The 27,101-nt window shown below is 50.1% G+C and overlaps 1 protein-coding gene across 1 annotated transcript; it reads left to right on the top strand.

Annotated features, from left to right (window-relative positions):
• Positions 1–234: 234 nt before the first annotated feature.
• NPC1L1 (NPC1 like intracellular cholesterol transporter 1) lies at positions 235–27,101 on the top strand (the record flags this gene model as incomplete). The annotated part of the gene is made up of 19 exons (XM_080701156.1): positions 235–285; positions 1,358–2,886; positions 9,315–9,415; positions 9,844–10,016; positions 10,222–10,350; positions 11,916–12,098; positions 12,881–12,995; positions 13,143–13,270; positions 14,424–14,561; positions 14,734–14,823; positions 19,444–19,634; positions 19,823–19,947; positions 20,653–20,779; positions 20,947–21,002; positions 24,082–24,232; positions 24,430–24,661; positions 24,806–24,919; positions 25,008–25,170; positions 26,908–27,101. The coding sequence occupies 19 exons, from the start codon at positions 235–237 to the stop codon at positions 27,099–27,101; spliced, it is 3,990 nt and encodes a 1,329-aa protein (XP_080557282.1).

The following is a 27,101-nucleotide window of genomic DNA, read 5'->3' as shown; positions in this document are numbered from 1 at the left end:
CAAGGTGCTCATCTAAGAGGGGGCCACAGGACAGGCCAATCAGCGGGAGGGGTGAGATCGGGTAGATCATTAACCAACCAGCAGGACTCGGCCCCATTGGTCCCCACTACCCGGGCAGGGTGTTGCTGGGGGAGGAGGCTGCCTTAACGTGAATTCCCAGAGACTGGCCTTCAGTTGTGCCTAGCTGCTGCTGAGGCCCGCGCCTGCTCCCCACTGACCTGTCCCTTGCCTGGGATGGCGGCCGGCCGGCCCGGCTGGCTGCTCTGCGCCCTCCTGCTCTCCTCGGTGAGTTCAGTGCCTGGGCCAGCCAGTGAGAGAGGCCCCCATGGAGGGGTTCCAGTAGGGGGTCTCTAGGTCATGGGTTGAGAGGACACAAGGTCTGGAGAGCCAGCCGGACCAGGTCCATGGGATAGGAAGGGGCTTCTGCACAAACCTTCCACCAGAGGCCTGGCCACTGGTGTGGTGGGCAGCATGGGGGTCAGGGCATCACCTGGAGTCACCTCCATCCCCGCCAGCTCCTCCCTTCTGCAGCAGAACTTCCCTAAATCACAGTCTGCAGGGGTACCTCCTCCGAGTGACCCCATCAGGCTCAGGAAGAAAGGTCTGGACGAACCTCCATCAGAACCCTAGCCCTAGAGCAGGCATGGTGGCGCACACTTGCAGTCCCAGCATTTGGGAGGCTGAGACAGGAGGATCGTGGTTCACGGACAGCCTCAGCTACTTAGTGAGGCCCTCTGCAACTCAGTGAGACCCTGTTTCAAAATAAAGAATATTAAAAAAAATATATCCAAGCATGGTGGCGCATGCTTGTAAACCTAGCATTTGGGACGCAGGAGGCTGAGACAGGAGGATAATGGTTCGTGGACAGCCTCAGCTACTACTTAGTGAGGCCCTTTGCAACTCAGTGAGACCCAGTTTCAAAATAAAGAATAAAAAATAGGGCAGGGGTGTAGCTTGGAGGTCAAATGCTCCTGGGTTCCATCCCCAGACCCGCAAAAATAAAATAAAATAAAATAAAGAATGAAAGAAAGGGCTGGGGTATAGCTTGGAGGTAGAATGCTCCTGGGTTACATCCCCAGTACCTCAAAAAAACAAAAAACAAAAGAATAAAAAAAAAAAAACTAGGGCTGGGGATGTATCTTGGAGGTAGAAAGCCCCTGGGTTCCATCTCCAGGACCAAAAATAAATAAACAAACAAACAAACCCTAGCCCTAGCAGGCCTCCAGGAAGTGTGCCCAACCCCTGCTCTGTCTGAGTTTTCCCTCCCCCACCCTGCCCTGGAAGCCCACCATCTGGGCAGTGCCTGGCTTTGCAGCCTGGCCGCAGGGCCCATACCTGATGCTGCTTGGTCCCGCAGGCCCAGGGGGAGCCGTACACACCCATCCACGCGTCCGGCTACTGCACCTCCTACGAGGAGTGCGGGAGGAACCCAGAGCTGTCCGGAGGCCTCCTGACACTGTCCAACATCTCCTGCCTGTCCAACACACCAGCCCGCCTTGTGACCGGCAACCACCTGGCCCTGCTGCAGCGCATCTGCCCCCGCCTCTACAATGGCCCCAACACCACCTACGCCTGCTGCTCCGTCAAGCAGCTGGTGGCGCTGGAAAGCAGCATGTCCCTCACCAAGGCACTGCTGACCCGCTGCCCGGCCTGCTCCGACAACTTCGTGAACCTGCACTGTCACAACACCTGCAGCCCCGACCAGAGCCTCTTCATCAACGTCACCCGCGTGGTGCAGCGGGAGGCCGGCCAGCCCCCCGCCGTGGTGGCCTATGAGGCCTACTACCAGCGCAGCTTTGCGGAGGAGACATACGACTCCTGCAGCCGTGTGCGCATCCCCGCGGCCGCCTCCCTGGCTGTGGGCAGCATGTGTGGCGTATACGGCTCAGACCTTTGCAACGCCCAGCGCTGGCTCAACTTCCAGGGCGACACGGGGAATGGCCTGGCTCCGCTGGACATCACCTTCCACCTCTTGGACTCTGGCCAGGACCCGGGGAACGGCATACAGCCACTAAATGTGATGATCGCCCGCTGCAACGAGTCCCAGGGTGACGGCCAGGCGGCCTGCTCCTGCCAGGACTGTGCTGCGTCCTGTCCCACCATCACGCAACCCCCTGCCCGGTTCCCCTTCTTCTACATGGGTCGGCTGCCGGGATGGCTGGTCCTCATCATCATTTTCTGCTCCATCTTTGTGCTGCTCTTTGCCATCCTTGTGCGCCTCCGAGTGGTTTCTAACAGAGAGAAGGACAAGAAGACGGGCCTCCAGGCAGCCCCCGGCCCCTCGCACAAGCGAGGCTTCTCTTCTCACACTGTCCTTGGACACTTCTTCCAGAGATGGGGCACGATGGTGGCCTCGTGGCCACTGACTGTCCTGGCACTGTCCACCATGGCAGTAGTGGCCTTGTCAGTGGGCTTGATGTACTTAGAACTTATCACAGACCCCGTAGATCTGTGGTCGGCTCCCAATAGCCAAGCCCGGAAAGAGAAGACTTTCCACGACCAGTATTTTGGACCTTTCTTTAGAACCAACCAGGTTTTCCTGACGGCTCCCAACCGGTCCAGCTACAGGTACGACTCCCTGCTTCTGGGGCCCAAGAACTTCAGCGGAATCCTGTCCCTGGACCTGCTGCTGGAGCTGCTGGACCTGCAAGAGAGACTGCGGCACCTGCAAGTGTGGTCGCCCGAGGAGCAGCGCAGCATCTCTCTGCGGGACATCTGCTACGCCCCCCTCAACCCGCACAACACCAGCCTCTCCGACTGCTGCATCAACAGCCTGCTGCAGTACTTCCAGAGCAACAGCACGACCCTGCTGCTCACGGCCAACCAGACGCTGATGGGCCAGACCTCTCAGGTTGACTGGAGGGACCACTTCCTTTACTGCGCCAAGTGAGTCCTCCTGGGCCCGAGGGGAAGCAGCTGGGGCTGCTGGGAACCTGGCCCATAGCACAGCCTCGCGTGCTCAATTCTCTGCGCCCCATTTCCAGCCCCCCTGTCCTTGATTGGGGCTCCTGCTCCCCAGAGCAGATTTGCATGTGGCCGTCTCAGCCCCTCCAGCCCCGATTCCACGAGGGGTCTGTGGCGCTCCTGGCGTGGGCTCGGTTTAAGTCTCACAGGGAATCTGACTGGCCAGCTCTTGTTTGTGTCTGCTTGCCCGCCCTTCCTTCCTTCCTTCCTTCCTTCCTTCCTTCCCTCCCTCCCTCCCTCCCTCCCTCCTTCCTTCCTTCCTTCCTTCCTTCCTTCCTTCCTTTTTCTGGCTCTTTAGCCCAGAAGTGACTTAGTGTGAGTATATAAAGGTGCCCTTGGGCCGGGCCAGGACTGCGGTTCATTTCAAGCACCAGCACTAGCCCAGGTGTCCCGATGGCCATCTCAGCCACGCTCTTACATTGTTTGGAGTTTGGTCCCTGGCTGTCTGTCTGTCTGTTCTGGGTGGTATAAACAGGATGCCAAGCCGGGCGTGGTGGCGCACGCTTGTAATCCCCGCGCTTGGGAGGCAGAGACAGGAGGATCGCACAGGTTCGAAGCCAGCCGCGCGCGCTGGCTTAGGAGACCCTGTTTCCAAATAAAAATGTAAAAATAGGTCTGGGAGTGTAGCCCGGAGGTAGAAGGGCTTCCAGGAACCCCAGTACCACCAAAAAAATAAAGAAAGAAATAAAAATTAAAAAAAAAAACAGGATGCCAATGAGGCCCCTGGTCCTGGGGAAGGGCAGGAGGGCCAGCAGCAGGGGAGGCTCTGGGAGGTGGGGTGCAGCTGAGGTTCTTAAAGTGGGTTTCCCTACTCCCTACACCCAGGAACAAGTGAGTGCTGACCCGCCTGGCAGTAGCTGGTCACCGTCTTCTTCTTTTTCTTCTTCTCCTTCTCCTCCTTCTCCTTCTTCCTTTTAATTTTTAAAATTTTTAATTTTTTTGTGGTCCTGGGGATGAAACCCAGGGACATTCTGCCTCCAAGCTACACCTCCAGCCCTATGTTTTAGTCTTTTTATTTATTTATTTTTATATTTATATATTTATTTATTGGTGGTACTGGGGTTCCTGGAAACCCTTCTACCTCCGGGCTACACTCCCAGACCTATTACTATTTTATATGTATATATATATATATATATATATATATATATATATATATATATATGAAACAGGGTCTTCTAAGCCAGTGAGGCTGGCTTTGAACCTGTGTGATCCTCTTGTCTCTTCCTCCCAAGAGCGGGGATTACAAGCGTGCGCCACCACGCCCGTCTTTTTATTTCTGAAACAGGGTCTCACTGAGTTGTGAAGGGCCTTCCTAAGTAGTTGAGGCTGTCCACAAACTGCGATCCTCTGGTTTCTGCCTCCTGAATGCTGGGATTACAAGCGTGCATCACAGCGTCCACTACCACGCCCAGCCCCCAGCCCTATTTTTTAGTCTTATTTATTTATTTATTTATTTATTTATTTATTTATTTATGGTACTGGGAGTGGAACCCAGAGGCTTTCTACCTCTGGGCTATACTCCCAGACCTATTTTATATTTTATTTGGAAACAGGGTCTCATTAAGTTGCTGAGGCTAGCTCTGAACCTGTGCGATCCTCCTGTCTCAGCCTCCCAAGCACAGGGATTACAAGCGTGCACCACCACGCCAGGCTTAGTCTTTTTATTTTTGAAACAGGGTCTCACTGAGTTGTGAAGGGCCTCACTAAGTAGTGAGGCTGTCCAAAAACCACAATCCTCCTGTCTCAGCCTCCTGAATGCTGGGATTACAAGCGTCCACTACCATGCCCAGCAGCAGCTGGTTTTCTTAATTTCTTATTTATTTATTTATTTATTTATTTATTTATGGCGCTGGGAATGGAACCCAGGGGCATTCTACCTCTGAGCTACACTCCTAGCCCTATTTTATATTCATTATTTTGAAACAGAATCTCATAAATTGCAAAGGGCCTCACTAAGTAGTAGCTGAGACTGTCTGCAAACTGCAATCTTCCTGTCTCAGCTTTTCTTTCTCTTTTTATTTTAGTTTTTGTGGTACTGGGGGTTGAACCCAAGAGAATTCTGCCTCCAAACAACATCCCCAGCCCTATTTTCTTGTGGTACTGGGGATTGAACCAGAAGGCACTCTACCTTCAAGCTATACCCCCAGTCCAATTTTATTTCTTACTTGGAAACAGGGTCTAGCTAGGTTGATGAGAATCTCACTACTTGCTGAGGCTGTCCTTGAACCTTCAATCCTCTTGTCTCAGCCTCCCAAGCTCCCAAGTACTGGGATTATAGGTATGTGCCAACACACCCACCTACCTTCCTTTCTTTCTTTCTTCCTTTCTTTCTTTTTTTTTTTTAATTTTTATTTTTTTTTAAATTTTATTTTATTGGTGCACTGTATTCATACATCATAGTGGGATACAAACTTTGGTAGACATACGTGCACACATCGCCCAGTCAGCCCCCACCCGATCCCCACCCCATTCCCTCCCCATCCCTCCTTCCCATGCTTGGCTTAGTGGTTGACATCTAGTATTATAGCAATTTATCCAAAATTAAAAATGATAATCTCACATAACAGTTTCATTTGTCTGATGCCAAGCTTTTGATGATTTAAAGATAACATTTCAATATTTCTTTTTGCTTTCTTTCTTACCAGAGCATATTTTTTTCTGTTTTTTTGTTGAAACTATCATATATTTATATATTTATTTTTCAGAAAAAAAATCTATCCTAATATGGAATATGAATTCTAGATACCCAAAACGATCTTGAAAAAGAACAAAGCTAGCAGATATATATTTTCTGATTTCAAACCATATAAAGCTACAATAATTGAAACAGTGTAGTACTGTTCTAAAGGCAGATATATAAACCATTGGAGTTAAATACAAGCCTAGAGCTAAATTCTTCCCTATATTGTCAAGTTATTTTTGACAAGGTTTCCACGAACATTTGGTGGTGGAAATAATAATCTTTTAACTAAATATTGTTGAAAAATAATAATTACATGGAAAAGAATAAAATTGGACCCTTACCTAATCCCACATACAAGTATTAACTCAAAATAGATAAAAGACCTAAATATAAATCTTAAGACTATAAACTTTTAGAAGAAAATCTGGGTCATAAAATCTCACAACATTGAAATTGGCAGTGATTTCTTGGATATGATTTCAATGGCACAGGCAACAGAAGAATATACAAACTCCCTAGAAAATAAAAAAAAAATATTGTATATCCAAAGACAATGTAAACAGAGTTAAAAGTTACTAATAGAATTGGATAAAATATTTCCAAATGCTATATCTGAAGGTATATTAATATCCCAACTAGAAATCCTAAAAATTAATAACAATAAAGGCAAACAATACAATTTAGAGATAGGTAAAAGACTAACATAATGAATCTCCACAGATAACCAATCTTAGTTGTCTGTTGGATGGAAACTCTTGTTTCTCTGGTTCTGGTGAGTGTTACCTATTTCTTCTTTGTAGCTAATCTCTTTGAGTATTTTCTCTAGCGCTGGTTTTGAAGACATAAATTCCTTCAATTTCTGTTTGTCATGGAAGCTTCTTATTTCTCCATCTAATTTGATAGAAAGTTTTGCTGGATAGGAAATTTTTGGCTGGAAGTTGTTTTCTTTCAGAGTTTGGAATATGTTACTCCAAGCCCTTCTGGCTCTCATGACTTGGTTTGGGAAGTCTGGAGTGATTCTAATCGGTTTGCCTCTGAATGTCACTTGGCCCTTTGTTTTTGTTGCCTTTAAGATTCTCTGCTTGGCTTCCACATTGGTCATTTTGACAATTATGTGGCGTGGGGATCCTCTTCTCCGATCCTGTCTAAAGGGAGTTCTATAAGTTTCCTGGACCTGTGCATCAACCTCTTGCTCTACGTTTGGAAAATTTTCTGCTATTACTTCCTTGAAGAGATTGTTGATCCCTTTGGTTTCACTTTCTTTTCCCTCCTCTATTCCAATTATTCTTAGGTTAGCTCTCTTAAGATGGGCCCATATTTCTTCAATGTCAGATTCCTGCTGTCGGATATTTTTTCCGAGATTAGAAACTATGCGTTCATTTTTGGATTGCTCATCTTCTAAGAGCGAGATTCTGTTCTCCATGTGTTCTAATCGGTTGTTTGTGCTTTGAATTGAGGCCTTTACTTCATTAATTGCATCCTTTATCTCTTTTTGGCTCTCTCTGAGTTCTTTTCGAAGCACCTCTATTATTTCTACAGTTATTTTCCTGATTTGATCTTCTAGAAATCTTTGATTTTCTGTTTTATCAGGTTCTGATGTTGTGGGGTTGTGGGCGGCATTCATTGCTCCAGTATTATTCCTCTTTCCCATGTTTTCGGATGTTTGTGCCTTCTCTGGGTTCTTCCCTTGGGTCACTATGACTTCACTTAAGGTGTTCTGGATCTCGAGTCAGTAGTATCTCAGACCCCACTACTCCTTTACTGGGTTTTATCACAGAGTCTCTGACCCAGGGAGTCAATAGAGGCTGCTTTAAACTATGGGGGGTGCCAGGTTGCACGTTCTCCTATGGTGTGGTATCTCTGCCACCACCACTCCCTCACTGGGTACAGTGAGTACCTCAGTGAGGTACAGTACTGGGATTTCTCCTCTGTGGCCCACAATTTGACTCACTGTTCTTGAGTACGCAGATGTAGCTGTGCTGGATTCAGCGAATTCACTGCTGCTGCCGCCGCCGGTGGCAATATGGCGCCACGGCTACGCCCTCGGCCATGAGGCTGGTGTATTTTTTCTTCTCTGGTTTTGATTTCCACTCTGAATCCCTGCAGCGTGTGCTGAGCTCAGCCACTGGGAGCTTTAAATCCTCTCTGCGCCGAAAGATCCCGCCTGGCTGTTCCTCAGCGGCTCACCTCTGCTTGCTGTAGGCGTCCGATGAGTTCGCCGCTGCCGCCGGCAGTATGGCGCTGCTGCCGCGTCCTCGGGCGCGTGTGTCTCCTCTGTGGCCCTGAGCTCTGTTCTCAGTCCGCTTTCTCTCTGGAGCCTGGTGGATTTTTTGTTTTTCTGGTGATGGTGTTTTCTGGCTATGAAAGGCGCTGGTTTTGTGGTAATGGAAATTGGTTGTTAGCAGGGCTCTTAAGCCCCGCTTTTCTCGGTCGCCATCTTCCCGGAAGTCCCTCTCTTCCTTCCTTTCTTTCTTTCTTTCTTTCTTTCTTTCTTTCTTTCTTTCTTTTTCTTTTTGCAGTACTGGGGATTGAACTCAGGGGCATTCTGCCTCCGAGCTATACCCCCAGCCCTATTTTTATTCTTTATTTTGAAATAAAGTTTTACTAAATTGCAGAGGTCCTCCCTAAGTAGCTGAGGCTGGCCTCAAACTTGCTATCCTTCTGTCTCGGCCTCCTAAGTACTGGGATTATGAGCATGCGCCACCACTCCCAGCTCTTTATTTTTTGAAATAGGGTCTTGCTAGGTCGATGAGAGTCTTAGCACTACTTGCTAAGGCTATCTTTGAGCCGGTGATCCTCCTATCTCAGCCTCAGGGACCCAGGCTGCACGTAATTTGAGATCTCTGGATGAGATGAGAGCGCCAATGTCCTCTGCTCTCTCCCACCTGCTATTGGCTCTTTGGCCTTGGCTGATCCCAGGTGTGGCTGCTTCCCAGAGTCTGCCATGAGCCAGGGTCTGTCCCTCAGAAGCGGCATCTCAGCATCTCAGAGAGGACCCGCAGGCTTCCCTGGGGAGGCCGCAGTCCAGTGTGCTGTTCCTGTGCCTTCATTTTTGACTTTTACATCATGGCTCTTGGGTGATTGATCATGCCCATCTCATAGAAGGGAAATGGAGGTTGAGTGCACTGTTCAAGGTCACACAGCAACCAGCCTTCCAGGAGGCGCTGGTGACCATCATGTTCACTGGCTCAGAGCACGGCAGGTGGAGAGCTTTGCCCCGGTGTCCTGCCGTGTCTCCCAGCCATGTGCTCTGCAGGAGGGCTCATTTGAAGGGGACAGGCCTATCCACAGGCACGGACGGGTGGGCTGTGGACACATGGCTCCTGGGCTCCTGGGTCCACACTCTCAGATCACTCCACAGGGTTTCGGGCCCCAGGTGGGAGGAGGAGGCCAAGGAATAGCACCAAATTGAGTGCAGGGGGCGATGTGGTCCTGGGGGATAAGCTCATCTGGAATCAGATAACGACAGTCCAGACACTCAGGGCAGCTTCCCCACTCTGCAAATTGGGGCTCACGTGTGAACTTGTTAAAGAGAGTCATTAAGGGCTCCTAGGGCCAGGCTATCTGCAGCCAGTGCCTCCTCCAGGGTGGTATGGGGCAGGGCGGAGCTGAAGCCACCAGGAAGGTCCGGGAAAGACCCCCTCCCTTTGTGGTCTCCCTCCAGCGCCCCCCTCACTTACCAAGATGGCACATCCCTGGGCCTGAGCTGCATGGCCGACTACGGGGCCCCTGTCTTCCCATTCCTTGCTGTGGGGGGGTACCAAGGTAAGCTGGGCGAGCCTTGGGAGGCCAAGGAAGGGGCAATATTGGGGCGGGAATAACAGGCAGCAGGAGGAGGTGGAGAGGGGTGTTCACAAAGCCCGGTGGTGGCCTGGCTCATGGGGGCTGCGGGTGACAGTCCTGTCTCCTCTCTCTGCCACCTTGTATTTTACAGTGGGGAGGGGTCTGGGCCCAAAGGTTCTGCCTTTGACTGGCAGGGGGAAGTGGGGTGGAAGTGCGGAGATAAAAGTCATGATTTCATGAAGAGGGCCGAGGAGCTGGAGTGTAGAGAAGAGAAGAGAAGAGAAGAGACACAGGGGTGCAGCTGGCTGGAGGGAAGACCAGGCTGCATCTGGAGGCAGAGGGAGGCAGGGTGCGGCCCTAAGAGGAGGGGTGGGTGCGACTGCATGGGGGCTGAACATTTCTTATCCCAGGGAAGGACTTCTCTGAGGCTGAGGCCTTGGTCATGACCTTCTCCCTCAACAACTACCCTGCTGGTGACCCCCGCCTGGCCCAGGCCAAGCTCTGGGAGGAGGCTTTCTTGGACGAGATGCAAGCCTTCCAGCGTCGGATGGCCGGCACGTTCCAGGTGGCATATATGGCTGAGGTAGGGGCTCCAGGGTCTTGGCTCTGCGACTTTGGCCCAGTGATTTTGGGTTCCACTGTCCCCTCCTGGGTGGCCCTGGGCAGTGAACACCCGCTCAGACCAGGCGCTCACGATGGCCACTCCTGGAGCCTCACTCAGGATCATAGCAGGTCACCCAACACCAGGACCTAATACGTAGCCGGTGGGGTGGGCGGTATGTTCACAGCGCTCTCTGGAGGATGAGATCAGCCGCACCACCATGAAGGACCTGCCCGTCTTCGGCATCAGCTACATCGTTATCTTCATGTACATCTCTCTGGCCCTGGGTAGCTACTCCAGCTGCAAGCGAGTGGTGGTAAGAAACAGCAGGGACACAGCATGGGGGCCCCGAGCCTGAATCCTCTCCAGCAGGCCTTCTAAAACCTTCCTAGCCAGGGCACCTCAGGGGGCCTCAAACCAGCAAGCTGGATGTCCCCAGCGAGGCTCCCCTAACAGGCAATATTTCTTGGAAGTATTCTGGGTTGAAATATCAAGAGATTTCTTTCTGTACCTTGACTCATCTCCACTTTTTCAAATGCAAAGCAAACATTTGAAATTTGCTCCAGAACCAGGCATGGTGGCGCATGTTTGTAAACCAAATAATTGGGAGGCTGAGACAGGAAGATTGCCGGTTTGAAGACACCTCAGCAAGCTATGAGACTCATCAAACTAGCAAGACCTTTTTTTTTTTTTGTGGTACTGGGGTTCCTGAAAGCCCTTCTACCTCCGGGCTACACTCCCAGACCTATTTTATATATTTTTTATTTGGAAACAGGGTCTCTTAAGCCAGCAAGGCTGGCTCCGAACCAGTGCGATCCTCCTGTCTCCGCCTCCCAAGCACGGGGATTACAAGCGTGCGCCACCATGCCTGGCACAAGACCGGTTTTTAAATTTTATTTATTTATTTATTTATTTTGGGGGGGTGTTCTTTTTTGGTTATAACATATTTTTTGGTGGTACTGGGGTTCCTGGAAACCCTTCTATCTCCGGGCTACACTCCCAGACCTATTTTTATACTTTTTTATTTGGAAACAGGGTCTCTTAAGCCAGCAAAGCTGGCTTCGAACCTATGCAATCCTCCTGTCTCCGCCTCCCAAGCGCGGGGATTACAAGCATGCGCCACCACGCCCGGCCTGGTTATAACATTTTTTTTTTTTTTTTTTTTTGGTGGTACTGGGGTTCCTGGAAGCCCTTCTACCTCCGGGCTACACTCCCAGACCTATTTTTACATTTTTATTTGGAAACAGGGTCTCCTAAGCCAGCGCGTGCGGCTGGCTTCGAACCTGCGCGATCCTCCTGTCTCTGCCTCCCAAGCGCGGGGATTACAAGCGTGCGCCACCACGCCCGGCTAAAATAAATTTTTATTGGTGCATTGTAGTCATACATCTCAATGGGATAAAATTATTTTATTTAGTTTTTTTGCAAGCTTAGGCAATTTTATTATTACAAAGGTAGAAAGAAGGGACAGAATGATAAAGCACTGCATTAGAGAGATAAACTCAGTGGAGTGCCTTGAAGGTCAGACACTCGACCCTATTTTAAAATAAAAATAAAAAATAGGGCTGGGGTTGTAGCTCATAGGAAGAATGCTCCTGGGTTTAATTTTAGTACTAGAAAGGGTAGGGGAACTTGCAAAGTCTGCTTCAGGAAGATGGGGCAGGTGCTCCTCACCTTTGGGTATCATGGGCCTACCTGGGGAGGATGGCTCTGCAGAGGGGCTTGAGTGCTCATGGGCTTCTCACTGAAGAAGGAAGCATGAGCAACTGTGAGAACTGGGGGTGCCTGCCCATGGCTCCCTGTGGGCTCCCACCCAGTCTGGGTTGTGGGGAGGATGTAGACAGGTGCCCTGGTGGCCGGGAGCTGAGCCTGGCTGTATTGCAGGTGGAGTCCAAGGTCACACTGGGCCTGGGTGGGGTGGCCGTGGTGCTGGGAGCGGTCCTGGCTTCCATAGGCTTCTTCTCCTACCTGAGGATCCCCTCTTCCCTGATCATCCTCCAAGTGGTGCCTTTCCTGGTGCTGGCCGTGGGAGCCGACAACATCTTCATCTTCGTCCTCGAGTACCAGGTAAGAAGAGAGTTCTCAGCCGGGTGTGGTGGTGCACACTCCCAGCATTTGGGAGGCTGAGACGGGAGGATTGTGGTTTGCAGACAGCCTCAGCTACTACTTAGTGAAGCCCTTTGCAACTCAGGGAGACTCTGATTCAAAAATAAAGAATAAAAATAGGGCTGAGATGTAGCTTAGAGGTAGAATGCCCCTCGGTTCCATCCCCAGTACCTAAAAATAAAGGGGAGTTCTTCCCCACCTGTATCTCAAGATCCCTGCCAGACAGAAGCTCACATGAATTTGCTGAGCATTCTTGTGGATTCTGTATGCATCAGTGTTCAGGGTTCTACTTCTAAGAAACCGTGCAGGTTGCACACATGCACTCATCTGCATGAATCATCTGGAACTTGCTTTCTGTTCCACGATGCAACGTCTACTGAAAGGTTTTCAGGTAGGCACATTAGCTACCTCCTGTCTTCATGTGGTGGAGCGGCATTCCATGGTCAGCACTAATCAGAGTCCATTTGGTCACTTGCTGCTGGCCAACAACATTAGGGTTCCAGGGATGCTTGGAAGAAGCGTTCTCTTGCCATCCTGAAGGCCTTTCTCTAGGCCAGACCTTGGAAGCAGAAAGGATAGTGTGGAGCGTTAGTATGACTGGTTCCTGACTTGAGACGGTCAGCAGCTTCTCGGGCCAGTTCTTAGGCCTGGCCGAGTCTCTGGGCACTTGCCAGTCCCCTGCTGGGCTTTGAGGGCCAGCGCTCCTGGCAGACCCCGGACTCTCTACCGGCTGTTCCCCACAGAGGCTGCCCCGGAACCCTGGGGAGCAGCGGGAGGCCCACATTGGCCGAGCCCTGGGCAGCGTGGCGCCCAGCATGCTGCTGTGCAGCTTCTCAGAGACCATCTGCTTCTTCTTGGGTGAGTGGGTGCCCTCCCCACCCTGGGCGCTGGCTGAGTACTGGGGCCAGGAGTGCTCAGAGGGCACGGCTTCTGGCAGACCCCCTTTCCTCTCCACGTGGTCAGGAGGTGCCTACCCTGTTCCTGACAGTCCCTTTCCCAACATAGGAGCCCTGAACTCCATGCCAGCTGTGCGGACTTTCGCCCTGACTTCTGGCCTGGCAGTCATCCTCGCCTTTGTGCTGCAGATGACCACCTTTGTGGCCCTGTTCTCCCTGGACAGCAAGAGGCAGGAGGTAAGAGTCCACTGGGCTAGGACCAAGGGACACCTGTCTGGGCCCCTCTGCAGCAGAGCAGTGTGGCCCCACTGCCACAGAGATGCCCAAAGAATGGGGTGGGGATGGGGTGGGGCATTTACTGGGGCCATGTCTCCCCCAGGCTCCCACAGAAAGATAATTTTTTTTGTGTGGTACTGGGGATGGAACCCAGGGGCATTCTACCTCTGAGTTGCACCCCCAGCTCTATTTTATTTTATTTTTTTAGGGTCTGGGGATGGAACCCAGGGGCATTTGACCTCCAAGCTAAACCCCCTGCCCTATTTTTTATTCTTTATTTTGAAACAGGGTCTCACTAAGTTGCAGAGGGCCTCACTAAGTAGCTGAGGCTGTCTGCGAACTGCGATCCGCTGGTCTCAGCCTCCCAAATGCTGGGATTAAGAGCATGCACCGCCACGCCCGGCTCCCCCAGCCCTATTTTTTATTCTTTATTTTGAAACAGAGTCTCACTGAGTTGCAGAGGTCCCCACTAAGTAGCTGAGGCTGTCTGTGAACCCGGATCCTCCTGTCTCAGCCTCCCAAATGCTGGGATTATAAGCGTGCACCGCCACGCCCGGCTCCCCCAGCCCTATTTTTTATTCTTTATTTTGAAACAGAGTCTCACTGAGTTGCAGAGGTCCCCACTAAGTAGCTGAGGCTGTCTGTGAACCCGGATCCTCCTGTCTCAGCCTCCCAAATGCTGGGATTATAAGCGTGCACCACCACACCTGTCTAGAAAGATAATTTGGTTTTGTTAATATCTGGAAATATGAGCTGGGCATGGTGGCGCATGCTTATAATCCCAGTACTTAGGAGGCCTGAGACAGGAGGATCTGTGTTCGCAGACAGCCTCAGCTACTTAGTGAGGCCCTTTGTAACTCATTGAGACCCTGTTTCAAAGTAAAGAATAAAAAATAGGGCTAGTTGTATAGCTTGGAGGTAAAATACAAGGCTGCATGGTGAAATATAAATGAGATGTCTCCAGGAGTTGTGCTGGTGGTTCTGTGATCAAGGTAGAAAATAAAATCAAAGAAAAGAGCACGCTGGTGGTCCCCAAGATGCAGCCACAGTAGTGCTTGGGGAAGGCAGTCCCAAGTCTGTTCTGGGACCACCCTGAGAGGACACCTTTCCCTAGGACTCCCGCCCTGATATCTTCTGCTGCTGTGCTACCAAGAAAGTGTCTCCACGTGAAGAAAGAGAGGGGCTCTTGCTCCGCTTCTTCCGTAAGACCTACGCTCCCTTCCTGCTGCACAGGGTCACTCGCCCGGCTGTGGTGCGTAGCCTGAGGGCCCGCAGGACACACACACTCAGGGATGAGGGTTGAGGGTGGATAGTGGGTGTTTCCCAACTCCAGAGAGTTTCTCATAATACCCTAACTGGGCTCAGGTTTGGGGGAAGATGGGCTCCCTGGGGGAGGTTCTCACTCAGCAAGTTAACCTCCTCAGCTGCTGCTGTTTCTGGCCCTGTTTGGAGCAAGTCTCTACTTCATGAGCTACCTCAGTGTGGGGCTGGACCAGGAGCTGGCTCTGCCCAAGGTGAGTCCAGGCTTTTCCCAGCCCTCGGTCCCCTGCGATTTGGGAGTGACTGCAGCACCCAGCAGTTGGGGCCTGCATGGGCCAGGGCTAGCCAGCCATGCCATCACCTAGGGGCGCCTGCAGAGAGACCAAGGGGAACCACCTCCTTGCTTCTGCAAAGGGCAAGAGCTGACTGGTGGCCTCAGGCCACTTTAGAAGAGAGAGCCTAAGTCTAGAGGGCTGCCCAGAAGAGACAGCTGGTCCCATGCGGTGACTGTCAGTCTGTGAGCACCACCTATGTGGGAAATCCTAACGCTTGTTACTTTTTGTTGGTTTTTCTTTTTCTTTTTCTCTCCGCCCTCCATGGTGCTGTGGATCAAACCCAAAGCCTCCTACTTGCTAGGGAAGCACTCTATTCTTTTTTTTTTTTTTTTTTTTTCAGTACCAGGGATGATGCCCAGGGGCATTTTACCTCTAAGCTACGTGCCCCCAGCCCTATTTGTTAAGTCTTTTTATTTTACTTTGTTTTTATTTTTTAGTTTTGCAGGTCTGGGGGTAAAACCCAGGGGCATTTGACCTTGAGCTACACCCCCTGCCCTATTTTATTCTTTATTTTGAAACCGGATCTCACTGAGTTGCAGAGGGCCTCACTAAGTAGCTGAGGCTGTCCATGAACTGTAATCCTCCGGTTTCAGCCTCCCAAATGCTGGGATTACAAGCATGCACCACCATGCCCGGCTTATTTTATTTTATTTTATTTTTTGCAGGTCTGGGGATGGAACCCAGGGGCATTCGCCCTCCAAGCTACACCCCCTATTTTTAATTCTTTATTTTGAAACAGGCTCTCACTAAGTTGCAGAGGGCCTCACTAAGTAGCTGAGGCTGGCCACGACAGATTTCAAGCGTGCGTCACAACACCCGGCTTATGCATAATTTTTAAAAATAATCATGAAGCCCTATTTATTTTTCCTCTTGTTGCCTGGGTCATTGATGTCAAGAAATCATTGCCAAATTCAATGTTATGAAGTTCTTTTGTTTATTCTAAGATTTTTATAGCTTTAGGTTTTACATTTAGGTTTTTGTTTCATTTCAAGTTAATTTTCTATATGGTCTTGGGAAACTTAATTCCTCTGCTTGTGAACATCCAGTTTTCTTGAAATCATTTGTTAATAAGCTTGTCTTTTCTCTGTTTAATGGCGTGGGCATCCTGCCTAAAATCATTTGACCAGATTAAGTGAGAATTTATTCCTGGATTCTCTATTCTGGTCCATTGATCTAAATATCTGTCCTTATGTCAGTACCATACTGTTTTGACTACCATAGCATTGTGTTAAATTTTAAAATTTCAAATCAGAAAGTGTGCATTATCCAAATTTGTGTGTGTGTGTGTGTGTGTGTGTGTGTATGTGTGTGTGTGTTGCTATGGATTGAACCAAGGGGTGTTCTGTGTTCCGCCTCTGAGTTACACATTCAGCCCTATTTTTTTTATTTATTTATTTATTTATTTATTTATTTATTTTGGTGGTACTGGGATTCCTGGAAACCCTTCTACCTCTGGGCTACACTCCCAGATCTATTTTTATACTTTTAAAATTTTATTTGGAAACAGGGTCTCTTAAGCCAGCATGGCTGGCTTCGAACTTGCGCGATCCTACTGTCTCCGCCTCCCAAGCGTGGGGATCACAAGCGTGTGCCACTACGCCCGTCAGCCCTATTTTATTTTTTAATTGGAAAAAGGGTCTTGATAGGGCTGGGCGTGGTAGCACACGCTTGTAATCCCCGCCCTTGGCAGGCTGAGACAGGAGGATCACACAGGTTTGAAGCCAGCCTCAGCTACTTAGTGAGGCTCTTGGCAACTTAGTGAGACCCTGTTTCCAAATAAAATATAAAAAAGGTCTGGGAGTATAGCCCGGAGGAAGAAAAGTCTCTGGGTTCCACCCCCAGTACCACACACCAAAAAGGGTCTTGATAAGTTGCTAATGGCCTCAGTGAATTGGTGAGGCTGGCTTTGAACCTGAGATCCTCCTGTCTCAGCCTCCCAAGTGCTGGGATTGCAGGCCTGTGCCACCACACCGGGCAGTATTGCTATCTTGACAATATCATTTTCAAATCCATGAACATGAGTTGTCTCTCCACTTATTTCAAAAATTCCTCCCCAACACTACGTTTATTTATACAGTTAGAGTCCTAACCACTCAGCAGCAAGGAGTGGGAGAGGGCTTTTTTTTTTTTTTAACCCAAGAGCCTCCATAATGGTGGTTTGTTGTTATCAAGAAAACAGGTAAGTGGCATTGTGGATTTGATAAACTAATCACAAAATTTAGTTTGCCAGAGCAACAAGACGAGCTTCAGTCTCTGCTTCTGTAAGAATCCTGCAGCCGGGCGTGGTGGCGCACGCTTGTAATCCCCACACTTAGGAGGCGGAGACAGGAGGATCGCGCAGGTTCAAAGCCAGCCGCGCTGGTTTAAGAGACTCTGTTTCCAAATAAAAATATAAAATAGGTCTGGGAGTGTAGCCCAGAGGTAGAAGGGTTTATAGGAACCCCAGTACCACACACACACATACAAAAGGACCCTGCATTTCGCTGGGTGTGGTGGTGTACACCTGTAATCCCAGTACTTGGGTGGCTGAGACAGGAGGATCACAAGTTCAAGGATAGCCTCAGCAAGTAGTGAGACACTCATCAACCTAGTGAGACCCTATAAAATAATAAAATAGGGCTAGGGGTGTAGCTCAGAGGTAGAATGCCCCTGGGTTCAATCCCTTGTAACACACACACACACACACACACACACACACACACACTGCATTTAGGGGTTTCAACTATTATATATATATATATATATATATATATATATATATATATATATATATATATCTTTATTTTTTGTGGGTCTGGGAATAGTATCAGAAGCATTCGACCTCTGAGCTATACTCCCTGCCCTATTTTTTATTCTTTATTTTGAAGCAGGGTCTTACTTCCAACCCAGTACTTGGGAGGCTGAGACAGAAGGATTGCAGGTTCAAGATCACTCTCAGGAACTTAGTGAGGTTCTGTAACCTAGCAAGACACTGTTTCAAAACAAAAACTAGAAAAAAAGGCTGGGGGTGCATCTTGGCGGTAGGATGCCTCTGGGTTCAATCCCCAGTAGCCACAAACAAACAAACAAACAAACAAATAAATAAATTGTGCTGGGAGTATAGTTTAGAGGTAGAAAATTCCTGGATTCAACTCCCAGTACTGCAAAAAGAAAAAAAAAAGAAAAGATACTTCTTTACTTTTTTTTCATTCAGTTTAATTCCTGCTCCAGTGGCTTTAAATCTACTGTAGTAACCAGCAGGATCACAGTTGTATCCCAGAGGGCCTGTTCTTCCTTTATACCAATTCAAATCACATACCAACCACATGATCTCATTTCAGCATCCTGAGTGTGGACTTGGGAAATATCAACAATTCTTTTTTTTGTACTGGAGTTTGAACCCGGGGGGCATTTAACCTCTGAGCTACCTCTGAGCTACACCTTCAGCCCTTTTCTTTTTTTCTTTTTCTTTCTCTTTTTCTTTTGCAGTCCTAGGGATTGAACCCAGGGGCATTCTACCTCCAAGCTACAACCCCAGTCCTATTTTTTATTCTTTATTTTGGAACAGGGTCTCACTAAGTTGCAGAGAGCCTCACTAAGTAGCTGAGGCTGGCCAGGAACCACGATCCTCCTGTCTCAAATTCTGGGATTACAAGCGTGTGCCACCACGCCCGGCTCCCCTCAGCCCTTTTTATTCGTGTTTGTTTTGGATGCACAATGCATCTGGCTCCTGCAAGCATGAGTAAACTGCTTCTGGGATGCATGTTCACCCCACTGCCTTGGACATGGTGGTGGAGGATGGGTAGCTGCAGCTGGGCTAAGAGCTGAAATAGAAAGTAATAATTTACCAACCAAGCCTCACCCAGGAAGCTTCCAGCCCTCCATAGATCCCAGAATTCTAAAAGAGTTACACCAGACAGATTGCACAGTGCAGCTGTTGTGCAGGTGGGAGGTAGACTCCTGGTCCTTTCGGTTCCCATGTCTACTTCAGATGCCACTGCATTTTTACTTTATAGAAGGAAACAGACCCCGGACATGCCTGGCCTGTGGCCTCCAGTGCGGAGACACAGATATTTACCTATGGGGGATGGTCGGAAGGGGTAAAATTAAACACGTATGTATGTCTTCGTTCTTGTGTTTGTTGATGGTGGTTCATGAAGGCTGTATGTGCTGTTCTGATCTAGTTTCTCTCCATGAGTGTATCTCTGCACATGTTTCTGTGATTTGTATATGAACCTTGGAGTATGTGTATGCTCAAGTATACCAAAAACTATGCACCTATGTAGTTGCCCTGTGCATATATACCTGTGAGGATACTTCTGATTGTGTACCACTGGGTGTGCCCCTCTTTGCGTATACCTGTGAGTGGTCTTGGAGCACACTTCTATAAACCTCTATGGTTTTTTTTTTTCTGTTACTAAATATCTGTTTACTTCTGTATGTGTACCTCTATGTACCTCTGAGTGTGTACCTTTCTGTGTACACCTCTGTGAGTGTAAGCTGGGGCAAGCCCTTCTGGGGTACACACGGTTTCCTGGGCTCATTGATCTTCTCCCCCAGGACTCATACCTGCTGGATTACTTCCTCTTCATGAATCGCTACTTGGAGGTGGGACCCCCAGTGTACTTTGTTACCACTTCCGGTTACAACTTCTCCAGCGAGGCAGGCATGAACGCCATCTGTTCCAGCTCAGGCTGCGACAGCTTTTCCCTAACCCAGAAGATCCAGTATGCCAGCGAGTTCCCTGACCAGTAAGTGCCGGCCCACTGGCCCCGGGCTGCCCCCCACCTGCCTCTGCTTCTCCCCTCCTGACCTCTCTTTCTACCTGTTCTGCTCCTGTCTCCCCCACCTGCTCCTAAATGCGGGGGGAGGCCTCGCATGGGTGTTGAGCCGCCGGGAAGACTCACCACGCTGCCTCCCACCTCCTCCCTGGCCCTAGGTCTTACGTGGCCATCTCTGCCTCCTCCTGGGTGGACGACTTCATTGACTGGCTGACCCCGTCCTCCTGCTGCCGCCTTTATATCAGTGGCCCCAATAAGGATGAGTTCTGCCCCTCGACCGAAAGTGAGTTTGGAGTCTCAGGGGGCTCACTGCCCACCACAGCTTGGGGAAACTGAGGCAAGAAAAAGGAAAGGAGTTGGCCATGACGGTGCATGTGTATAATCTCAATTATTTGGGAGGTGGAGACAGGAGAAGCACAGGTTCAAGGTCAGCCTCGGTAACTTAGCGAGATTCTCAGCAACCTAGCAAGACCCTGTTTCAAAACAAAAACCGAGGGTTGGAAGTATAACTCAGAGGTAGAATATTTCTACGTTCAATCTCTAGGACGACACACACAAGGAAAGAGAGAGAGAAGACTGGAGAGGCTTTCTTGGCCCCTACCCTTTCTGCAGTATCTATTGGGGCAGGCAGGGCACAGCAGCCTTAGGGCAGGAGCCCCTGGTGGGTGACCTAGCAGCATTCACACGCTTGCGTCCCTGGAGGACATGTCTGCTGCAGGCAGTGGGTGGTGGAGTCAGAGGCAGAGCGGAGGCTGGGGCATCGCTCTGCATGGAAACCTGCTGTACCTGTAGATGAAGAGAGAACCCGTGGTACCCGCCCAAAGCTGTCAGGGTTTTTATAGCGGAGAGGAGAGCATCTCCCAGGAACAGTTAGAGAAGATATATACAAATTGCCTTGAGACCTGGGGGCCTTAGATAGGGGCAGAGGAGAAGGGGGGTCAGAGCAGCGCTGCCCAGCCTGAGGTGCCAGGCTCCTCTCTCTCTGCAGACTCCTTGAACTGCTTAAGGAACTGCATGAGCTTAACGATGGGACCCGTGCGGCCCACAGCAGAGCAGTTCCACAAGTATCTTCCCTGGTTCCTGAATGACATGCCTAACATCAGATGTCCCAAAGGGTAGGTTCAGGGAGGGGTTCTGCCTGGGAGGGTGGGTCTGCAAGCCCCCAAAGGGGGTGGACCAAGAGAGCAGGAGGGAGCCGGCAGGGCCTGTCTGGGGTGCGGTGGGTTGGACAGACAGGAGGATGTCCCATCCCCTAAGCCTTTCTCCGGCCTCCTCCCTGCAGTGGCTTGGGAGCGTACAGCACTTCCGTCAATCTGAGCGCTGACGGCCAGGTGGTAGGTAAGCATGACCTTGCTGGCGGTGGGGGGGGGCAAATCAGCTGCTCCAGGGGTCCCCAAGTGTCCCAGTGAACAGCCTCTTTCCACCTTATATTACTTTTTCTCCTCCTTCCTTTGTGGGCAGCTTCTATCTGCCTTGGCCTGTTAGCAAAGGTCCTACTTCTCAACTCTGCATCTTCAGATTTCACCTCAAGTCCATGGGCAGCATGAAATGTATGGTCTTGTTTCAGCGGTCCATGTCATACTCAGGACCCGCCTGTCCCAGCCCTGGGCCGGTCCATGTCATACTCAGGACCCGCCTGTCCCAGCCCTGGGCCGGTCCGTGTCATACTCAGGACCCGCCTGTCCCAGCCCTGGGAAGAGCATCTTCTCACATGAGTCACAGCAGTGTCAGCAGCAGGCAGCTGGCTAAAAGAATTAGGATGCTTTGGAGCTTCGGAATCCCAGCAGATACTGACAGCAAGATGGGAGGTGGGGTCAGGATGACAGAGAAAAGGACCAAGTGTGCTGACAGCTCAGTACTGCGGGCGGCAGAATCAGACAGCTCTCTGCACAAGGAATCAGCGGTAACCCCTGTTCATGCATGCGCAGCATAGGGGTGCTAGGGAGCTGCCACAGAGATGGGCCCGAGGATAGGGGGATACTTTTGATGGATGAGCTCATTTTGTACTGAAACGATTTGCTTTGTGAATTACAAATTGACTGCAGCACACCCACGGCATAGCCCAGCCAATTCTTCCACGAAGTTTTCATCTTTCAGGAGGGTGGCCTCCCTGCACCGCACTGGTCCCTGGGGAATGCAGGTGGCGAGGAAGTAGAGTGGGTGGAAGAGGGTGGCATGTCTCAGTCAGGGACAGAGAGGCAGGTGGAGGGAGCAGATGCAGATGGGAAACTCTTCTGCCACCCCAGGACCTGGAGCAGGTCTACGACCACCTTGGACCCCATGCCACGCGCGAGGTTAGGTTAGTAGCACTTCTTAAAGTGAGAACCCTACCCGGGCGTGGTCGTGCACGCTTGTAATCCCAGCGCTTGGGAGGCTGAGACAGGAGGATCGCACAGGTTCGAAGCCAGCCTCAGCTACTAAGTGAGAATCCTTGGCTAGAAGCATCAGCATTGTCTGGAAATGATTAAAAATGCAGGTTCCCAAGCCTTGCCTGTGACTTACCAGACCAAAGCATGTGTGCCACCTCCAGGTGATTCAGAGGCCTGGTGGCAGGCTCTGCAGGCACCCTCTTGCTTTAAGATCATGTATATTGAGCCAGGTGTGGTGGTGCACGCTTGTAATCCCTGTACTTGGGAGGCTGAGACAGGAAGATCACAGGTCTCAGCCTCAATGCTTAGTGAGACTATCAGCAACTGAGCAAGTCCCTTTTTCCAAATGAAAAATAAAATAAGGCTGGGGGTGTAGCCCGGAGGTAGAAGGGCCCTGGATTCCATTCTCAGTAACACACATGCACGCACGCGCACGCGCACGCGCACGCACACAAAGATCATGTATGTCTAAGACCTTTCTCTTCGTTTTGTTTTCCACAGTACATAGGTCTCTCATTTCTTTTCCTGCTATACATATCCCCTGTTCAAAATTAAGCAAAACCTTACTGTACCTACCAGCAGGAGAGCTCTAAGCCACAGTGCTAATGATTCAATGATTGCCATTTTTCTGTCTCCCTTTCTTTTCCCTCTCTCCCACTCTTTCTTCATTCCTTCCTCTTCCTCATCCTCTTCTTCTCCTCTCTCTTTCTTTCTCTCTCTCTCTCTCTCTCTCTCTCTCTCTCTCTCTCTCTCTTTCTTTTTTTTGGTATTGGGACTCAAACCCAGGGTCATTCTACCTCCGTCACAACCCCAGCCTTTTTAAAGTTTCATTGAATTAATTAATTTATTTTTGTGGTACTGGGGATGGAACCCAGGGGTATCCTACCTCCAAGCCACACCCCACGCCCTTTTTATTTTTCTTTATTTTACTTTATTATTTTTGCTTTTGCTTCCCCCCCCCAGTACTGGGGATGGAACCCAGGGGTATTCTGTCTCCAAGCTACACCCCCAGCCTTATTTTTATTCTTTATTTTGAAACAGGGTCTCACTGAGTTGCAGAGGGCCTCACTCAGTAGCTGAGGCTGTCTGTGAATCCTGATCATCCTGTCTCAGCCTCCCAAATACTGGGATTACCTGTGCCACACACTTGGCACACTAGGATTACAGGTGTGTGCTACCATGCCTGGCCTGTTTGCCTTTCTAGTCCTTTCTATAGGAATATGTAAAATTTATTTATTTATTTATTTATTTATTTATTTATTTATTTATTCGTACTAAGGGTGGAACCCAGGGCTTTTCTTCCTTTGGGCTATACTCCAGACCTTTTTTTTGAAAAATATTTTATTTGGAAACAGGGTCTCACTAAGTTGCTGAGAGCCTTACTTAGTAGCTGAGGCTGTCCATGAGTCCATTTCCTTCTGTCTCAGCCTTCCAAGCATGGGGATTACAAGTATGCGTCACCTCATCTGGCTAGGAATATGCAAAATTTAAAACTAGTTAAATTAATTAAAAAAATCTAGCAGGTGTGGTGGTGCATGCTTGAAACTCCAGTGCTGGGGAGGCTGAGGCTGGAAGATTGCAGATTTGAGGCCAGCCTCAGCAACTTAGTGAGGCCCTGAGCAATTTAACGAGACCCTGTTTCAAAACAAAAAATCAAACAGAACTGGGGGTGTAGCCTGGAGGTAGAATGCCCCTGGGTTCAAGCCCTGTACCCTCCCCCCCAAAAAAAAAACCCCAACTCAATACATATTTTCAAACCATACAGAGAAGGGTTTGGGTTCACCAGGGGGATCTCTTTGGGCTCCACCTATCAAGGTGAAGATTGGATTTGCATTTCCCACAGCAATCAGACCAGATACAGAGTTTTTTTGGACTGTGCCAAATAAAGCTCCAGGTCCCCTGCACAAAATGTACTAGGAGCTTCAAAGGGCGGGGGCAGAGCCCTGGCCTGATCATATGCTTGTGTCCCTGTTCCTGGCGGGCTCTGAGGGGGTCTTGAGTGGACTCTGACCTTTGACCTCCCTCTCCCACGTGCCCTGGCCATCCAGCCTCCCAGTTCATGGCGTACCACAAGCCCCTGAGGAACTCGCAGGATTTCACGGAAGCGCTTCAGGCTGCCCGGCTGCTAGCGGCCAACATCACAGATGAGCTGCGGAAGGTGCCTGGGACAGACCCGAACTTTGAGGTCTTCCCCTACACGTGAGAACCTGGGTGGGGCTGAGCCAGAGGGGGGTGGGAGGCAGCTGCTGGATATGGAAGGTCAGGGCAGGTTTCCAGGGACTGTGCGGGCTGAGGCCCAGCAGTGACCCTGCTGGTCAGCACAGCCTCCCTGAGCCGCCTGCCCACCCGCAGGGCCCTCGAGGCCCGTGCTGTGACTCTGCCCTGCTCTCTGGCAGGATCAGCAACGTGTTCTACCAGCAGTACCTGACTATTCTTCCGGAGGGGGTCTTCACACTCGCCCTCTGCTTCCTGCCCACCTTTGTGGTCTGCTACTTCCTGTTGGGCCGGGACATCCGCTCGGGCCTCCTCAACCTAGTCTCCATCATCATGATCCTAGTGGACACCATCGGCTACATGGCCCTGTGGGATATCAGCTACAATGCTGTGTCCCTCATCAATCTGGTCACGGTAACCTGCCAGACCCAAGCATGCGCGGTCCCTGGAGGGACAGCCGGAGACCCTGCCGTAGTGGACACGCCTGGTTCTGTATAGAGTCTAGAGCCCCGCCGCCTTTTGTCTCCTTCTGCACTCAGAGCCCCTCTCTGCCCGCAGGCGGTGGGCATGTCAGTGGAGTTCGTGTCCCACATCACCCGCTCCTTTGCCGTCAGCACCAAGCCCACCCGGCTGGAGAGGGCCAAGGAAGCTACGATCTTCATGGGCAGCGCGGTGAGTGTGGCAGCACGTGGGCAGGTTGTCCTGCGCTCCCTCCACCCGGCTCCCTGGGCCCCGCCTAACACTTGGCTGTGGACCCCAGGTATTTGCCGGGGTGGCCATGACCAACTTGCCAGCCATCCTTATCCTGGCCTTCGCCGACGCCCAGCTCATCCAGATCTTCTTCTTCCGCCTCAACTTCCTGATCACGCTGATGGGCATGCTGCACGGCCTGGTCTTCCTGCCGGTCATCCTCAGCTACCTGGGTGAGTGCGCGGGCCATCGCCATAGGAGAGCACGGCGGTGGTGCGGGCTGTCCAGGCCACTGGGGGGACAAGGGGCCCCTGGCACACATGGGAAGCATGCATATGACCAGGATGGCGGCCACGCTGTTTGGGAAGCTGCCATTTTTCACTTAACAAATTGCAACCCTCTTTCCTTGTTAGTAGATTTGTTTTAAACGTTGTTTCAGTGGGCCACTCGCTGTACTGCTGTGGGATGTGTGTGTGTGTGTGGGGGGGTACTGGGGATGGAACCCAGGGGCATTCCTCCAGGCTACACCCCCAGCCCTATTTTTTATTCTTTATTTTGAAGCAGGGTCTCACTGAGTTGAAAATGGCCTCACTAAGTAGCTGAGGCTGTCCTCAAACCACGATCCTCCTGTCTCAGTCTCCCAAGTGCTGCGATTACAAGCATGTGCCATCACGCCTGGCTTTGCCATGGGAATTTAACCAGAATCTTCAGCAAGAAATATCCATCTATCTATCTATCTATCTATCTATCTATCTATCTTTATGTGGTACTGGGGATTGAACCCAGGGGCATTTTACCTCCAAGCTATAGCCCCAGCCCTATTTTTTATTCTTTATTTTGAAACAGGATCCCAGTAAATTGCAGAGGGCCTCACTAAGTAGCTGAGTCTGGCTTCGAACCTACAATCCTCCTGTCTCAGCCTCCCAAGTACTGGGATTACAAGAGTGTGCCACCACACTCGGCTATCTATATTTTTTCATGGTGCTGGGAATGAACCCAGAGCACCATATATGCTAAGCAAATGCCTTACTACTGTGACACACCCCAACCTAGAAATATATTTTATCTTAAGAGATAATGTGTGTGGACACACAGACACAGACTAAGACAAATGTTTTACAAAATAATATTTGCCCTTACTAGATGTGAAGCTTTCTGACATTTTTGGTCCTAGTCTGTTTTTTTTTTTTTTTTCGGTACTGGGAATTGAACCCAGTGGCATTCTACTTTTCAGTGATACCCCCAGCCCTATTCCTTATTTTGAACCAGGGTCTCACAGAGTTGCAGAGGGCCTCACTACGTAGCTGAAGCTGTCCGAGAACAGGGGTCCTCCTGTCTCAGCTTCCTGAATGCTGGGATTACAAGTGTGCACCACCACGCCTGGCTCCTATTCTGTTATTAATTTAAAAACTCTGGGTGTCCGGGTGTGGTGGTGCATTCTTATAATCCCAGTCCTTGGAAGGCTGAGATAGGAGGATTGCAGGTTCTAAGTCAGCCTCAGCAATTTAGTGATGCTCTCAGCAATTTGGTGAGACGCTGTTTTCCAGATGAAAAAAAAAAAACCAACAACACACACACACACACACACACACACACAGACACACAAAAGGGGTGGGGGTTCTCAGAGGTAGAAATTCCCTGGGTCACAGGCATAGTAATAAGGTACCTGCTTATCACGTATGACCCTCTGGGTCCATCCCCAGCATCATGAAAAAATATTTATATCAATATATATTTCTTGATGAAGTTTCTGGTTCAACATCCCACAGCAGTACAGTGAGTGGCCCACTGAAATGGTGTTTGAGACTCAGAGCTCAGAGGCAGAAATTTCCTGGGCTCAATCCCAGTACCAAAAAAAAAAAAAAAAAGTGCAAGGGAGGTATAGGGGATTCTTCTAGAATTCTTCTCCTGCGTCTGTCCATGTCCCTTGCCTGCCTATCTGACTGTGGCCTCTCTCCCCGTCTCTGCAGGACCTGATGTCAATCCAGCTCTGGTGCTGAAGCAACAGGAAATGGAAGAGGCAGAAGCCTCCAAGGCTGGCTCCTGCCCAAAGCACCCCTTTCCTCCCGACAAGGCTGGCAACCCCTTTGTCAACCATGGCTTTGAGGATTCGGCTTCCGGGGCTGATGTGGCCTCTTTGCCCAAGAATGGGCAGGGGTTCTGA

The sequence above is a fragment of the Muscardinus avellanarius genome, assembly GCF_963383645.1.
Source record: "Muscardinus avellanarius genome assembly, chromosome: 9".
NCBI lineage: Eukaryota > Metazoa > Chordata > Mammalia > Rodentia > Gliridae > Muscardinus > Muscardinus avellanarius.
This window is presented reverse-complemented; position numbering and strand designations above follow the sequence as displayed.